Source organism: Gossypium hirsutum, chromosome D13 (genome assembly GCF_007990345.1).
Source record: "Gossypium hirsutum isolate 1008001.06 chromosome D13, Gossypium_hirsutum_v2.1, whole genome shotgun sequence".
Lineage (NCBI taxonomy): Eukaryota > Viridiplantae > Streptophyta > Magnoliopsida > Malvales > Malvaceae > Gossypium > Gossypium hirsutum.
In genome coordinates, this window is record NC_053449.1 from 63,269,779 (window position 1) to 63,287,184 (window position 17,406).

Here is a 17,406-nt window from a genome sequence, read left to right on the forward strand (position 1 = left end):
TTAAATTAAAAAAAAAACCCTTGCACCCTACTCTTAAACAAAATGTAGTTTTTTTTTTTGACAAAGATAATAAAAAACCTAGCTACAATAACTTAAACCCTTCCCTAAATGGTAGAACCTCAAATAGTCGCAACACGTGCCTTCTCTCATGTACCGTCTTTACCAAGTTATCAACATCCTGATTATCTTCTCTAGATATGTGCAAAATACTCTAACGGCCAAATCGTGACTATAACCAATGAATTTTCCTAATTAGAACAGAGTTGAAACCCTTCAAAGAACTCTCTTAAACGTCCTTAAACGTCTCAAGACTATCAAATTGGATTAACACATTTTCATAACCCTCCAAACAAGTGTAGATTTTAAGTATGGACAAATTCCCAACTACTCCACCTAACTCCACAAGTAGAGATAAATGTATAATTTATGTATCTCTTATCTACTTTTGGATCTTCTATTTCCTTAGATTTCTTTGTCTCTTTGTCTTTTAATAATAAAATAAAATACCAAATTTAAAGTCTTTTTTCTTTTAATTCTTTGGGTTAGAAACCAAAACCATGTTTTTGGAATCACTTTGGAGACTTTTCTTGCAATCTCCCACACCCCACTAAGAAACAAAGCACATTGAGGCCAATTGCTGTGTCTTTGTTAGGACATGTTTGGCTTCTTCTAACCTTTGGGAATATATAAATGGTAAAAAAAAAAAGGGCCTGCCCTTGATTCTTATCCACCTAATGCAAAGACAAAATTATTTATAAATTTGGTGTTAATTTTACCTATAAGAGTTCAAATATTGTATATTTATATAATTTATATATATATTTGTATTAATTTTTATATTACATTGTAAAAGATCTAAAATAAAGAATATGCCGAGAAGTTTGTAGAGAAAGGAAAATATTTAATTATATTATCGGTCCTTGTATTATTTGTACATTCGAAATTTAATTTATGTACTTTAGTCTTAAAAGTTTAGGGTTTTTATTTTTTTATTTAATAATTAAAGTCTGATGGATAAAATCATGAAAATTTTCATTAAATTAGATCATGTAACATTTAAAAAAAAAATGGTCATGTAGTCAATTTAAAGGCAAGTGGAAACTTTGCAAGCAAAAAAATAATCATATATTGAATTTCATTTTGCTTACCTGACTTACAACAAACTTTACAATCCCATCCTCAACACTTTTATTTGCTTACTTGGCTTAATGTGGGCTACAGGGCGTAGCTAGGGAGGTTAGCAGGGGCTCGATCCCCTTTAAAATGAAAAAAAAAAATTCTAGGCTCTTTAAAATTTTTAATTAATAAAGGTAAAATTTTATTTTGGCCTTTCTAAAAATGATAAAATTTTGATTTAATCCTTTAAATATTATAAAGATATAGACTATTAAATTGGTGAAATTACATTTTTACTATCGTAAAAATTATAATTTAATTTCGACTCCCCTAAACAATTTTTTTGGCTTCGCCCTAGTTGGCTAGTGATCCAATTTAATATGATGCCTTAAATAGTATTATTAATAAGACTTCAATTATTCAATCAAAATAATTAAAGGACTAAATTCGCCATATTAAAAGTAGAGAATTGCATTTCTGATATAAAAAAAGCATAGGGACTAAAAACAGAATTAAACTAAAAATCATAAAGCTAAAAAGATTAGGAATATAAAGACAAAAAGCTCAGAAGAGAAAGCAAAAAAAAGAGGCTCAATTTTTCATAAAAATTCCATATTCCACTCAAAGTGTAATGAGCAACGACAAATCATCACACGACAAAATCTTCATTCACGCATTGTTTGTCGACAAAACGTTACAATGACCAAACCCAAACCCTCCCCTTTCCCTTTTATTCTTTCTTCTCAATAACGATGAACACCCAGAAAATTAAGCTATCTTTTTCGAGTGTTGGCCAAGTTTTTTATGTGATTTGATTTGGGTTTTTGATCATCTACAAAACGCAGTAAGGATTTAGCTAAACTCTTCTTCTATATATATATATTTGAATTTATGAGGTTTTTGTTACTTTTTTTTTTCAACTCTTTATCTAAAAAAAAAACCCAGAAAATTAAGCCATTTTTTTCAAGTATTGGCTAAGTTTTTTATGTGATTTGATTTGGGTTTTTGGTCATCTTCAAAACCCAGTAAGGATTCCGCTCAACTCTTCTTCTATTTTTTTGGGGAATTTTTTTTTGAATTTGTGAGGTTTTTGTTACTTTTTATGAACCTTTTTTTTAGACAAATCATTGTTTTTCATCTCTTTTTTTTTCTGGTTGGATTTTTTGTTCAATTCAAATTCTCAGTTTTTTTAATTTCCCCCCTTTTTGGGACATTAATTTCATGAAATTTTGAATATATATAAACTTGGAGCTGTGTAATTTAATGGTGTAAATGTCCCAAAACGAATCCTCACCGTTAAAATCATCATCATCATCACTGCAAGTTTTTTCTATGATGTCCTTGTCACCTAGCTTAGGATCATCATATCCATGGCTTAAAGAACTTAAATCAGAAGAAAGGGGTTTATATTTGATCCATTTGTTACTCACCTGTGCTAATCATGTAGCCACCGGTAGTCTCGAAAACGCGAACATTGCGCTCGAGCAAATATCGGAACTCGCTTCACCGGACGGCGATACGATGCAACGTATTGCCGCTTATTTCACCGAAGCACTAGCGGACCGGATCCTCAAAACGTGGCCCGGTCTGCATAAGGCTATTAATTCGACTAGGGTTGTCGATTTGGTATCGGAACAAGCTTTGGTTCGGAGGTTGTTTTTCGAGGTGTTTCCGTTTTTGAAAGCGGCATTCTTGCTTGTTAACCAAGCTATAATCGAAGCGATGGAAGGGGAAAAGGTGGTACATGTGATTGATCTCGACGCGGCGGAGCCTATGCAATGGATTGCACTCATTCGAGGTTTGAGTGCAAGACCAGAAGGTCCGCCGCATTTGAGGATTTCTGGGATACATGTACGAAAAGAAGTGTTGGATCAAATGGGGCATAGATTGTCGGAAGAAGCCGAGAAGTTGGATATACCGTTTCAATTTAATCCGGTCGTTGGCGAATTAGAGGATCTCGATGTTGAAAGACTGCATGTTAAAACCGGGGAAGCGGTAGCTATTAGCTCGGTTCTCCGATTGCATTCTCTTTTGGCTTCTGATGACGAACCCCTTCGGAAGAAACTTCCGTTAGCATTGAAGAACTCAAATGGAATCCACTTACAAAGAGCCTTACGAATGAGTCAAAACACCTTAGGAGAGTTACTTGAGAAAGATACGGTTAACGGATACAGCCCTAGCCCGGACTCGGCTTCTTCGTCGCCCTTATCTTCACCCGTTTCACCGAAGGTCGATACCTTTCTTACCGCACTACGTGGCTTGTTGCCTAAACTCGTGGTCATAACCGAGCAAGACTCTAACCACAACGGGTCCACACTAATGGAAAGGCTATTAGAGTCCCTCCATTCGTACGCGGCATTGTTCGATTGCTTGGAATCCACGGTCTCAAGGGCATCCTCCGAGAGACTTAAACTCGAAAAGATGCTCTTCGGGAACGAAATCAAGAACATAATATCTTGCGAAGGAGCCGAGAGGAAAGAGAGACATGAAAAGCTAGAGAAGTGGATACAAAGGCTCGATTCAGCCGGGTTCTGTAACGTCCCATTGAGTTACTACGGCATGTTGCAAGCGAAGACATTGTTGCAAGGTTATAACTGCAACGGGTACAAGATGAAAGCCGAGAACGGCTGTGTCATGATTTGTTGGCAAGATCGACCGATGTTTTCAGTATCGGCTTGGAGGTGTCGGAACAGTTTATGAAATGAAAATCACAATGATTTTTTGAAGTTTATACATACTCATCGTGTTAGGTGAAACATTTACCCTTGGTAACTTTTCTTTTTTACTTTTTCATCTCATTGGTTAAATTTTTTTACTGTTGAGTGCAATGTACAGTTATCCTTTTAACTTTCAGTCTATGAAATGAAATCACAATGATTTTAATTTTTACGGAGTTATACATGGACAATGGTCATCGTGTTAGGTACAAATTTTACCCTTGGTAACTTTTTATTTTACTTTTTCATCTCAATATTGATATTTACCCTGTATTGGTTAAAAATTTTAACTGTTGAGTGCAATGTACAGTTAGTTTTCTTTTTTCAATGGAGCAATTTAATTTTTGTACACTCGAAATTAGTGGAAATGAGTAAAATTGTGCTTTTTTTTTTACGTAAATAATATAAAAAATAATTAATTACAAAGAATGTACTAGAAATAGATTAATTACAGTGTTCCACCCGTGCCGCTTGATAAATTAGCGGCACCAAATTGAAATGTGATGACTTAAAATATTCAAGGACCTAATATGTAAAATTTCCATTTAGATTAAGACTGCTGCATGATAGTATGGCGGGATAAATTGCTTCATAAATCCTCCTTATTTATTATTTTATTTTATTCTATTCTCTTTCAACACCAAAAATAGAGAGGCCAAATTTATTATCAAATTCATTTACGGGCACAGTATAAAATTATAATTATGAAAGCTTTAGAAAAAAAATTATTATGTATAAATTATAATTATTAATTAAATTTATAGTTTCTAGATATAATGTGAGCAAGACAAAACTACTATAAATATTATTAACTGTTATGTTAGACAAAATTTAAACAAAAAAAATTATTTTTCAAAAAATAAATAATATTTATTTCCGGTTAGAAACAGTTTTTTTATAAAAATATTTTTTAGACTAATTGGTAAGATGCTTCTTTATTTTTGGTGTTGAAAGGGAATAAATAATAATAATAAACAAGGAGGGTTTACAAAGCAACCGCAACACCCTTCAAGCCAACCAATCAAAATAAGAAAGTTACATATCAGATCCTTGAATATATTAGGTCATCACATTTTAGTCTAGTGCCGTTAATATATCAGGCGGCATTGATGAAACACTGTAATAAATACTTATTTTCGTAATTAATCTGTTTCCCATACTATTTTCGTGATTAATTATTTTTATATCATTTAGGTAAAAAAACCTTAAAATTGATATAAATAAAATGTTATATATATTTATAATTAAATTTAACTATAAAATATTTTTATTATTTAAATTAAATTTGTGTCTCGTCGAGAAGCTTCAAAAAAATTAAAGCCTAGGTCCATTTTGGACTGCTTTAAATATTAATAAACTATTAAAATATGTTTTAATCAGACAAGGTAAAATTACATGGTAGGTCCTCTACGGATTAAATTGTTTTTTTACTGTTAAATGTATCGATTAGTTCTTTAACTGCTAAAAAGAATCAAATAATGTCAAATTTTAATCGATAGTTAACATTCACTGTTTTAAGAAATGACATGACAATTATTTTATTCATTTTTAGTTCAATTCTAAATAAAAGATTTCATTTATAGCACCATCAAATTTTTGAAAATATTAATTCTGTTAAACAATAAATGATATTTTTTAAATAGCAGATGTTAACTTTGTTAAAATTTGATGTTATTTGATTCTTTTTATTAAAAATTGAGGAAATTAGTCTCTATATGTCAGATCAAAGAGTAAAATGATTATTTTTATTAAAAATTCCATCTATATCTATTGGTAAAAACTGGCGTAACTGATGGAATAACCAAATAGTTACAACCAGCCTACACGTGTACCTCATGCTGATGTACAAAGACCAATATTTCACGGTAGAAATTGATGAAATTTTTAACAGAAATATTAATTTGCTCTTTAATATAACATATATAGACTAATTTGCACATTTTTCGAGTAAATGAGACAAAATACAATCCGACTTCTAGTACAAAGGTCTCCATGATACTTTTACGGCCATCAGTGTTCATTAGAATTGTTCATGGACTGAACCGAGCTTATATATAATATCAATTCACTTTATGTTAGTCCAGTCTGACCCAACCCAAAATATTAATATAAATTTTGCTCAAATCCACTCATATTATTTTAATATATATATATTACTTTAATTTAATATTATTTTTATTTTATTTTATTAAAATTTTAGAATTTTACATTGTAACCAAAGCATCTATAATTAAACCAACAAATTCGGCAAGTATTTTTTTCTTTGGGAGATGTTAACAATAAAATTCAAAGTATATTGCATCAAATTTCATAATTAAATTTGATTCGCATAGCATATTTTTGGTCGGCTCATAAAAATTTGTGCTTAACAGGTCCCTCTATTATAGAAATCTAATTAGATTAGTCCTTTTGTTATTAAATAGATCAATTTAATCCTAATACTATTTAAAAAAAATTTAAATAAGACTAAATTGAAAAAGAGTTATCATTTACTGTTTAATAGAGTTAATATTTTTAAAATTTTTATGATTCTATAAATGAAATCTTTTATTTAGATTTGAATTGCATTTGAAAAAATAAATAAATTTCAAGACAATTTTTTATACAATAAATGTTAACTCTATTATGAGTTTAATAATATAGAGACTAAATTAATCTATTTAATAATAAATGGACTAATTTAAATCAATTTCTATAATATAGGGACTTCCAAGTTACCTTAATCTAGTGGCGGAAACAGGGGGCTAGCAGGGGCTCCGGTTCCCCTAAAATAGAAATTTTTTCATTTAAACCATTTATAATTTATAAAATTTTAAGTTAATAATGGTAAATTTGCACTTTGGCTTCTCAAAATGATAAAAAATTAATTTAATCCTTTAAAAAGTATAAAGATATAGACTATTAAAATGATAAAATTACATTTTCACTATCGTAAAAATATACAATTTAATTCCATTCCAAAATTTTTTTTTTCTGACTCCGCCACTGCTTTAATCGAGATTAAAATCTTTGTTGTCATTGAAATTACAAACTTAAGTTTCGGCTCCATTATGTTTTGTTATGTATATTATGCAGTCCATGCGATAATTCCAAGCATTATTATTTTATCACTATGGAATTTTTTTGGGTATATCCTTAAGATTTTTCCAACTTTGATTTTCCTTGTTAATTTCCAAATATATTTTTATATTTATTGTGTGTGCATTTATATATATATATATTTATCATAGTACATTTCAAAATAGAAGATTGCCTACCTCACATCTAAGAGTTGCAGAGCTTGTTCAAGACCTTCAATGGCGTTTCGTTTCATTGTCATCTTTGCTTTACTCAGTGTATGCCTTTTAACATCTTTTGCTCTATATTCTTTATCATTTTTTTTCGTATTAGATATTTTGGTATCCATTTAGGGGTGACGTCCGGAGATTGTTTTAGGAGACCAAAGAAAAATAATTTTTAGAAGGGTTAAAGTGCAATTTTATTATTATATTAACTTGTCATTCCTTACAAACTAAAAGGATTATATAAAAAGAATTCCATTTTTCCCTCTGCCCCTGTATCCATTGAGTCGAGTTAAACCCTTAAACAAGGAGTAAAGCTCTTCCAATGCTATTTCTTTTTCATTCACAAGACTCGAATTCGAAACATTACTTAAGGGACATTGAACTTCTTACTATTCAACTCATCATGCATTGGTTTGTCTTATAGCATCTTATGAAGATAGGGAAAAAAAATTGTTGCAAAATTTGGAATTTAAATCTCGGACTTTTAAATGTTACCCTTTAAAGGTGACTACACGAATCAATTTAACATTGACTAAGGGTGGGTTTGGATGGGCGATTGGGTGCGGTGCAGTGCGTTTAGCTTACTTTTTGTCTCACGCTACAGTATCGCTATAGTACCTAATCTCACCGCCACCACTGTTTTTACACTAACAGCAGATAAACGCATCGCCCATCCAAACTCACCCTAAATCTAGTGTTAAACTAGGTCAAACCCCTAAACAATAAGTTTTTTTCACCTACATTACTCAAACCCGAAACTAGAATCGAATCTAAGGGGCTGGCAAGAGCCCAGGCTCCCCTTGGCCCTTTAAAATTTTTAAAATTTTAAATTAGTAAAGGTAAAATTGCACTTTGCCCCTTAAAAATGATAAAATTTTGATTTAATCCTTTAAAAAATTACATTTTTACTATCGTAAAAATTACAATTTAATTTTGCCTCCCCTAAAAAATTTTTCTAGTTTCGCCCCTACCCAAAACCTTATTTTAAGGAGCATTGAGCTCCTTACTACTCGACTAAACATGCTTGGTTTACCCAAGGGTGAATTTAGAAAAAAAATTAAGAGGACTTAGAATTAAATTATAAAATTTTGAGAGGTCAAAATATAATTTTATCATGTGTCAGTTTATGATTTGATCATTTTTGAAAATGACTAAACACAATTTTTCTATTTAGGGGAAGCCAAAGTGTAATTTTATCACATATAAACCTATAATTTAATTATTTTAAGAAGGTTGAAATACAATTTTCCATTTTTAGGGAGGAGCTTGCCCTGCCCTCCCCTTTGAATTCACCTCGGGTTTTACCTTAGCATCTTCTGAAGATAAGAAAAGTGTTGCGAATGTTGAGACTCGAATTCAGACTCGTAAACATCACCTTCTAAAAGTGACTAAACGAATCAATTCAACACTCATTTACTCTTTTTGAAAATAAAAAGTAGAGATCAGAAATATTGAAATTCGAATCTAGACTCGTAAGTATATGACATATATTTTTATATCTATTTTTTTCTTTTAATTTAATTTTATATCTATTTCTGCAATTTTGGCATAGTTTGCATTTGGAGGAAGCAAAGCAACATTGACCAAAGAGGAGCTGCATTGGAAATCAGTGTTTCCACACACTAAAATGCCCAAATCTTTGCAAGCTGTTCTTCCAATTCCTGGTTTATTTATTTTCATTATCAACCTTTTTTATTTCTTTTTTACCCCTCAAAATTTTAATTTATTTATTTCTTCTAAGCTTCAATCATAGACAAGCACGGTATAAAAGAGTAATTTATTAAATATCCGATTTTTTTTTCCTTATTTACAAGGTTTATAATCTCGTAAAAAAGTTAAATGTCTAAATTTGACTCAAACTTTTTAGGGGTTGTTTTTAGAAGGGTTAAACCCTTCAAACCGGTCATATAAACGCTCGACCTTTTTAAAAGTGTTCAAATAAAGGTCAAACTTTTCAAAATGATCCAATAAAGGTCAAACCTTTTCGAAAATGCTCAAATAAAAGCTTCTCAACTGCCGTATATCATATTTCAGATTATATTTTTATTATTTTCTCTTCTTTAATACTTAATTCAACTATTATGTGTTTTATTCTAAACACGTCAATACTCGTCTAATTTTTATTACTATCTGAGCTGAAGTGTGTGAAAAGTTTTTATTTGAACACTTTGGTAAAGATTAAACTTTTATATGACCATTTTAAAAGGTTTAACTATTATGTATGTAACCCTTAAAAGGTTGGACCTTAATTTAAGCATGTAGTCCTCTTAAAATGTGTTAAACACTACCAATTGCTCTTAAGTTAATTTTTTAATCCGTAAGTCACACACATGTATAGATACACTAATATAGCGAAAGCTTGCATATTTGAATCTTAAACATATTAAAAATCGATTTTAAGGGAAAAATTGCATGAACTAATTAAACTAAAATTCGGGGTTTTTTTATAATATTAATCTTATTATAAATTCTTATAATATCAGCTCTTTTTTTTATACAATGTCTATAACTACTTATAATTCCTTCCCAACCCTTAAATAGGAAGATAATGCATTTCAGCATACTCAAACTCACGTCTTCCTGCACTGACAACAATATTAACGCCAATCGAGCTAAGACTCAATCGGCAACATTCGGATTTTCTATTATAATATATGAATTAATTTTCCCCATATAAAGGAATTGATTATTTAACAAAATTTAAATGCATACTACAGGTGAAAGCATACCATTCAAAGGTGATGCTGGTCTAGATAATAAAGGGGTAAATGATCCTGAGTTTGGTGCTTATTCCTACGGAGATGATTCAGAAAACCTTCCAGGTGTGTGTATATGCAAACATTCTAGATTTTGGTCCCTCTATTATATTTAAATTTAAAACTTAGTCTTCCTGCACGTCTTACTGCACTAACAATAATATTAACGCCAATCGAGCTAATACTCAATCGGCAATATTCGAATTTTCTATTATAATATATGAATTAATTTTCCCCATATAAAGGAATTGATTATTTAACAAATTATTAATACATACTATAGGTGAAAGCATAACATTCAAAGGTGATGCTGATCCAGATAATAAAGGGGCAAATGATCCTGAGTTTGGTGCTTATTGGTACGGAGATGATTCAGAAAATCTTCCAGGTGTGTGTATATGCAAACATTCTAGATTTTGGTCCCTCTATTATATTTAAATTTAAATTTAATCTTTATACTTTTAATTTGATATAATTTAATCTTGTTTTTATTACGTAATTAGTAATTAGTTTAAGTAGTAATTTGCCTTTGTACTAATTTATAATATTACAAAATTCAAAGGGGTAATATAGCAAATTTCCCCTTAGTGCGACCATTGATGAGTTAAAAGGTGTTTTTAATAAAAAAATCCATGGTATTTTAATAGAAATAATTATCGGTGATAAAAAGACCGAAATATGCGAAATTAAAATATAGAAACTAAACTGCAAATTTGAGCCCAGTTGAGGGACCAAAATCTAAATTGACCTTCAATTTTCATGCAAAGTAGTAATTTTTGTAAACTTGATGCAGCAAATAGGAAAGCTTTGGGTGGAAAGAGCATCAATGATTATACAGCTACAAAGGAAACCATTTATTTCTTTGAAGACACTCTTCTTCCGGGTACGAAGGTGTTCTTACAGAGACTCTTACAAGAAAGCGACACGACGAAATTCCTGCCTCGGCAAATAGCAGAATCGACCCCGTTGACGAACGGTGAATTATCACAAATCTTGAAAAAATTCTCGTTGAAACCCGAATCGAAGGGCGCGAGTTACGTGAAGAACACGGTAAAGAACTGCGAGAGACCCGAGATGAGAGGTGAAACCAAGTACTGCGCCTCATCGTTAGAGACCTTCGTCGATTCGGGCGTCTCGATCCTCGGGAAAAACATCAAGTTGTTATCGAACGAGATCGGAGATGAGACGAAGAACCCGTCGTTTAAGATCGGTAAGGGAGTTCGAACCGTGGGAGGAAACGAGGTCGTTTGCCACAAGATGACGTACCCGCACGCGGTGTATTTGTGTCATTCGATTGAGGGGACCGAGGTGTATAAGGTTCCACTGGTGAGCGACGATGGAACGAAGGTTAAAGCGATGGCGGTTTGTCATAAAGATACATCGGCTTGGAGCCCTAACCATATAGCCTTTAAGATTCTCAAAGTTAAGCCTGGAACTGTCCCGATTTGCCATTTCCTTGGCCGAGATACCCTCGTCTGGGTTTCCAACTGAGTTTTTGGAAAGTTAGACCAGTAGTAAGATGGTATTGTATCAGGATTGTACTGAAATAAAGTTGAACCTCTGAAACCTATGTGTTACTTGATGTTCAGAGTGTTCACCGTCCCATGTGTGGCCTGTACTTCAGTCGCGTTACTTACGTTGTTGTTAGTATTCTGGTGTGGATAGTAGGCAGGCCTCTATTTCTTGGTTTCAATAGGACTCCTTACGAGCGTTGTTTCTATCTACTATTATCTAAAAATAATCAAGTTATTAATGACTAGACGAAACTAAAAAATAACCCCTCACGTGCGAAATTATAGAAGATTCCCTTTAAGATCAACCAATTCCATCGAATTAAGTATGATTGTATGTGTGATAGCATCTACCATACCAGGATTATCAATGAACCCGATTATTGCAACACAAGTACACTTTTTTTTGTTAATTTGGCTTTTATTTTTTTTCTAAAGTTAAATTTGATTATTAATCTTTTAAAAAGAATCAAATTGCTTTCTATAATCGAAAATGTTGACTAAAAACATTAATATCTTAATGATGTCGGCATTGCAGTCCGCGTAGCAATCTGCATGTATTTCATGTTGATATGATAATATTTGTCACATATGCAACCTTAACAGATAATTTAAAAATTATAAAAATATTTAAAAAAATCAAAATCTAAAAAGTACATACAAATTTTCATAAAAATTAAAAAAAAAACTCATAAAGTACATGCGAATTACCATTCAAGTAGCCATGTTTAAAAATTTAACGTTTTAGTTAGTATTTTCATTTAAAATAAAAAAAGGACTCTTTTTGATATATTTATGGTCAAATTTAACTCTTTTTAAAAAGTTAGAGGTTAAATTTAACTAAAAAAAAGAATAAGGATCAAATTTACAAAAGATGGAAACGCTAAAAGCTAAATTTGGTATTATGTAGTTTTATGTATATCATTACATGAAATCAAAGTATATTTACAATTTTGAAATTCATCCATTGCTTCAAATTACTTGAGAATTTATATACAGATCTTCGAGAATTGATATTGCGTCAATAAGATTTGCTTAAAAGGTCATCAAAATTTGACCTTGAAAGATAAATTTGATCTTTTTTATGCTGACATAACTATCGGGAAAGTTGTATATGACCCACTCTTCAAGCTCATCAACCCCAAGAAGGTTATATCTGATCCACACTTTAAATCGAGCTTGAGATTGGACTCTACAAGGAAGTCATCATGAGATAGGCAACCCCAAGTTTATCTCCATTTATAAGTACCCATCCTCAGCGATGAAACCAGGAATTTTTTTAAGGGTCAAATTTAAATTGTATATTTTTATGAGAGCTAAATCAAATTTTATCATTTTAGAGGGTTAAAGTGCGATTTTACTAGATACTAACTTAAAATCATAAATGTTAAAAGGTCAAAAGTAAGATTTCTCATTTTAAGGGTGTCGAGCTCTACCAACCCCCTAGCACCATCCAAGAAGACTGAAAGACAAGCACAAAATACAAAAATTTTGCTCTAATATTGCCTCAAATTTCTCCAACCACACAACCAAATGACTCTTTGCACCTCATACAGTGTGAACCACCTTCATTTTAACGCTTAAAACCTTGTGTAACCTTGTTGTTATAACAACTATTATAGCATTTTTAATTTCTATATAGTATTTAATTATATATATATATGTAATTTTAAATAGGCCTAACTGAAATCATATTCAAACAAATTTTTATTCAAAACTTGACTCGTAAATAAATTTAGAAAATAAGTAATGCTTGTTGAATAGAATAAGTACATAATCAATTTACGTAATCAGGTCTAGAGACTTTCATTGTAGCGTTTAATGCAAAATTAGTTTTTAAACTATACCACTTTTTCGATTAAGTATTTAATTTTTTTTCATAAAAATATATATTTAAACTATTAATTTTATTTCATTTTACTTAAAAAATGTATAGGCAAATTTAAGACTTCCAAATAAAAACATTTAATTTAATTCCTTTTCAAATAATGAAATTTTAAATTAATATGATAAATTATATATTTTTCCTTAAAAAATAAATTTTTTGTTTAATCCTTTTAAAACTGATGAAATTATTAATAAATAAATAATAAAATTATATAACCTCTCAAAATTTTAAAATTTAATTCCAATCTCACTAAAAAGAATTTTTTAATTTCCTCTCTGAAAATATTTAACATCCAATATTAATAGTTTTCAGTATCATTTAAAAAAGAACTTTAAATACCTAACTGAGAAAAGAGTTATAGTTCGAGGACCAATTTTATAGCTAAGCCATTAACATTTATCAAATGGTTAATATATCATTTGGTACTTTCAATATTTAATTTTGGTACTTAAATATTTTTTTTCCATTTTGATTCGTAATTTTGTCTTTATTATTTAATTTGGTACCTAAACCAAACATCATGTGACCTAATAAGCATTTAACACTATGCTCGACTAAAAAAGCATAAGTATTTAATTGGGAGAAAAAAAAAGTTTAGGTATCAAAATGAACATTGAAGCTAAATACATGTACTTAAATGGGATAAAGAAAAACTCAAGTATCAAATTGAAAAAAATTCAAATACCAAATCTAATCTAAGTTAAACTTAAGTACCAAATTGAACATTAAAAACAAACTCAGATACCAAATAGTCTATTAACCCATTACCGAATGCTGTATTTATATGCGAGTCACCGCCAATCCCCTAAGAAAAGAAAACAAAGAGACCAAGCTTTTACCTGAACAATGGAAGCAAAGGTAGGGAAATTCTTCGATTCGGTGACTAATTTCTTCTCCGGTTCAGATCAGCTTCCTTGGTGCGATGCTGATATCATTGCAGTAAGTTCTTTGATTTTTGCACTTTTCTTTATTTCATTTTTGTTGGATTTTTCTTTATTTTTTGGGTTTTGTATTAATTTTCTATATGTCTAATGGGTTTTGTTTTACTTTTCGATATGTTTTGTGGGTTTTGTATTAATTTTCGATATGTTTGGTGTTTCTTCTCAAAGAGCTTTGTTAAATTTTAGAGTAAATTCATATAAACAGAAGCAATTGTAGTGGAAATAAACCCTGTAAGTAGTCTTTGTTGTTTAATTTTTAGATCAATCTTAGTATGAGTCATCTTGTTTTTCGTTTTAATTAGTGGTTTACTGAAATTTCTGCATCATAAGGCAATTTCATGTACTGGTTTCTTTCATGGTTCACTGATTGATTATGTTGTATAAAGCGAATGCATTGTGCTCGCCTTTATCCGATCTGATCTTGTTCATTTGCGTTATCCGATCCTTGTAGATTTTTGGAGACAAGTATGTATTGTGAAAAAGAGGGAGAGACTGAAAATACTCTAGGGCAATTTGGATTGTAGATTCGGATATCCAATCCGTTTTTTGCAGATTCAAATAATATTCAGTTTCGGGTTTTAAAATTATTATCTACTGTGGATTTGAGTGATATGGATAGATACCGCCAATATCCATTATCTGAATTTGCATTGCTTATTTGGGTATCCTACCCACTGCCATTCCTATCGAGGGCTGTAGTATTGTGAAATTGGAACCCCTTTTTGGCCTTAAGTTTTGGTTGTAATCTAACTGGTTTTGTCTTGAAACTTTTGTATTATGTGGAATTGGAACCCCATTTTGGCCTTAACTTTTGTGTTATGTGGAATTGGAATTCGGAATGTTTGGTTGTTGCTTTGTCTGCTTTAAAAACTTGTTATATGAATTAGCAAAGAGAAAAGTACCAATAACGGTTGAACTGATGAAAAAGGTTTGTAATGGTTGGTTTTATGGGACTTGAACTAACTCATGGTTGGGGATTTCGTTCTCGATTTGACGCATGTTTATTCATATTCACCACATCAAGTTGCTTTTATCTTTTCTACTGCATGATGGATGATTAGGTGGTAAGTTCAGTCAATTCGGAGTCATGTTTAAAACCCCATTTCGTAGTTTAGTGACCCGACACTAAATGCCCTGGCTTTGTATACACTGGTAAAGACTATATATATCGATTTGATCTTATTAATTTTTTGTCTCGAAAATCATTCTCAGGGATGTGAAAAGGAGGCTGCTGAGGCTAATGGTTCTGATGAGTCAAAAAACGAATGTCTCACGCGTTTTTCATGGGCTCTTGTTCACTCACGACGAACAGAAGATATAGAACGTGGTATAGCTATGCTCGAAGGTCAAATAAAGTTTCTATCTCCTTTTCATCTCATCTTCCTTTTAGACTTTTTTTGGTTGCAAGCTGTTGTTGAGGTCTATCACTGAATATGTTTACCTGCCCTGATATGTTAAATTAAAAGATTTGTTACTTGCAGCTTCTATAGCCAGCACTACCGATCCACTGAAAATGCGAGAGAAGCTTTATCTTCTGGCTGTTGGGCATTTCCGAAGAGGTGACTATTCAAGGAGCAGAGAGCTTGTGGAGCAGTGTTTAATGGTTGATATTTACTACCCTTACCTTTTCTTATATTGTTACCCTCCATATATGCATGTATATTTTGCATTTTTCTTTCATGTTTCACCTGCGTATACATAACAGAAATCATTGAATGTGTGAATTAAACATGCCGTGTTGTGTTCGTTGTGTTATTTTTGTATTTATTAAACATGCGTAGTTTGTATTATGTGCAAAATTACAGGGTCTACTTCAACTTATTTTCTTCACCCCCTGCATCATTGGGTTTTTCTTGAACATTATGTATTCGAAGAGAAAATTTTTCAAATTATCTTATGTTACTCGCATTTGAGTATAAGTGTCAGATATCTGTATGTGTTTGACACCGTTTTTTTCGATTTTATTCAAGTTTGTTTATATATTTGGAAGATCCTTTCAAATCTGGAACGCCGCATGTCAAGTAAAATGTAAAAGTGAAGAGTTCGAACTTCAAAGTTACATTTTTTGGATTTTGAAGTGAAAGTTGTTGTCAATTTGTCCACATATATTAACATGTTTTTCCATTGAATTTGGCAGGTAGAACCTGAATGGAGGCAGGCACAATCTCTGAAGAAGGCAATCGAAGATCGAATTACGAAAGGTAATTCAGCATTTATGTTTGGGGTGTAAACAAGACATATATGCTCTTGAGCTACTTGAATTTGTTCCAGAAGAACTTTAATTCGATTTGGTCATTGTTGTGCCGAGCTTGAGCTCGGTTATGAGACAACAAAGTTTGAGTAGTAGAAGTACCATGGAAACCCTTGTACTAGGAGTTGAATTGCATTTTTCTCCCTCTATTAAAAAATAACAAATCAGTCCTTATACTAAAAGCTTTAGCTGGTCCTTTTGTTAAAATTTTCATCTATTTCTACTGTTTGGTTATTCTATCAGCCATGCTAGTTTCTGATAGTAAAAATGATTGAAATTTTTAACCGAAAGGACGAGTTTGCTTTTTGATCTCACGTATAATGATTAACTTGCTATTTTTTTAGTAAAGGAGGTAAAATGTATCTCTAGTACAGGGGTCTTTCCATGGTACTTTTACCAATTTAGTATCTCAACACCTGATTCAAGTGTCTTACAAGCCTAATCGAGTTATTTTCTTTCTTTAATGAGGTATTGAAAGAAATCTTGATTTGAACTCAAGTTCAAACACAAATAATCGTATCTGAAAATGAAGTTAAGCTCAAGTTCTGTTTTTATCTCGGATCAAACACAAATGATACGAATGTTTTTGATGCAGATGGTGTGATTGGTATTGGCATTGCTGTTTCTGCTGCTGGGCTGATTGCTGGTGGCATTGCTGCTGCTCTTTCACGAAAGAAGTAACGCCCCTGACCCAAGCCCATCCCTGATCCCGACCATCTCATGTCGTATCATATAATATCTGTTAGGAACAAATCTTGAAAAATATTTTCAATGATACATCTTTTTATTTTCTCAAGTACCTAAAAGGCTTGTTTCGATCATATTTGTTGTCTTATCTTGTGATATTTTAAGTTTTATTTATGTAGGATATGTATTATAGTTTTTTAATAAATTATAATTCTTTTATTATTTGTTTGATACAAGCGATTTTTATCTTTAAAA

The 17,406-nt window shown here is 31.3% G+C and overlaps 3 protein-coding genes across 4 annotated transcripts; all 3 read left to right on the forward strand.

Annotated features, from left to right (window-relative positions):
* Window positions 1-1,711: 1,711 nt before the first annotated feature.
* On the forward strand, window positions 1,712-3,999 carry LOC107945127 (scarecrow-like protein 3). The gene has a single exon (XM_016878988.2). The coding sequence runs from the start codon at window positions 2,389-2,391 to the stop codon at window positions 3,814-3,816; it is 1,428 nt and encodes a 475-aa protein (XP_016734477.1). The 5' UTR covers window positions 1,712-2,388; the 3' UTR covers window positions 3,817-3,999.
* Window positions 4,000-7,089: 3,090 nt separating this feature from the next.
* LOC107953081 (BURP domain-containing protein 5) lies at window positions 7,090-11,450 on the forward strand. Its single transcript, XM_016888308.2, has 5 exons — window positions 7,090-7,168; window positions 8,670-8,781; window positions 9,835-9,939; window positions 10,157-10,261; window positions 10,667-11,450. The coding sequence occupies exons 1-5, from the start codon at window positions 7,130-7,132 to the stop codon at window positions 11,362-11,364; spliced, it is 1,059 nt and encodes a 352-aa protein (XP_016743797.1). The 5' UTR covers window positions 7,090-7,129; the 3' UTR covers window positions 11,365-11,450.
* A 2,585-nt stretch (window positions 11,451-14,035) lies between these two features.
* Window positions 14,036-17,370, forward strand: LOC107945110 (mitochondrial fission 1 protein A). 2 transcript variants are annotated; one of them, XM_016878970.2, is made up of 5 exons: window positions 14,036-14,211; window positions 15,426-15,558; window positions 15,695-15,816; window positions 16,351-16,414; window positions 17,060-17,370. In XM_016878970.2, exons 1-5 carry the CDS (start codon window positions 14,119-14,121, stop codon window positions 17,143-17,145), a joined length of 498 nt encoding a protein of 165 aa, XP_016734459.1. In that variant the 5' UTR covers window positions 14,036-14,118; the 3' UTR covers window positions 17,146-17,370. The 2 variants fall into 2 exon arrangements, with proteins under 2 accessions (XP_016734459.1, XP_016734466.1); XM_016878977.2 differs by having other exon boundaries at window positions 14,061-14,211; window positions 15,426-15,540.
* The last annotated feature ends 36 nt before the right edge of the window (window positions 17,371-17,406 follow it).

What these genes read in the sequence shown, in the direction of transcription:
- LOC107945127 (XM_016878988.2), top strand. Translation starts at nt 2,389, where the DNA reads ATGTCCCAAAACGAATCCTCACCGTTAAAATCATCATCATCATCACTG.
- LOC107953081 (XM_016888308.2), top strand. Translation starts at nt 7,130, where the DNA reads ATGGCGTTTCGTTTCATTGTCATCTTTGCTTTACTCAGT. An exon ending in TCATCTTTGCTTTACTCAGT is followed by an intron (nt 7,169 to 8,669) that starts GTATGCCTTTTA and finishes ATTTTGGCATAG; the next exon opens with TTTGCATTTGGAGGAAGCAA. An exon ending in TGATTCAGAAAATCTTCCAG is followed by an intron (nt 10,262 to 10,666) that starts GTGTGTGTATAT and finishes AACTTGATGCAG; the next exon opens with CAAATAGGAAAGCTTTGGGT.
- LOC107945110 (XM_016878970.2), top strand. Translation starts at nt 14,119, where the DNA reads ATGGAAGCAAAGGTAGGGAAATTCTTCGATTCGGTGACTAATTTCTTC. An exon ending in GCGATGCTGATATCATTGCA is followed by an intron (nt 14,212 to 15,425) that starts GTAAGTTCTTTG and finishes AATCATTCTCAG; the next exon opens with GGATGTGAAAAGGAGGCTGC. An exon ending in CGAAGATCGAATTACGAAAG is followed by an intron (nt 16,415 to 17,059) that starts GTAATTCAGCAT and finishes TTTTTGATGCAG; the next exon opens with ATGGTGTGATTGGTATTGGC.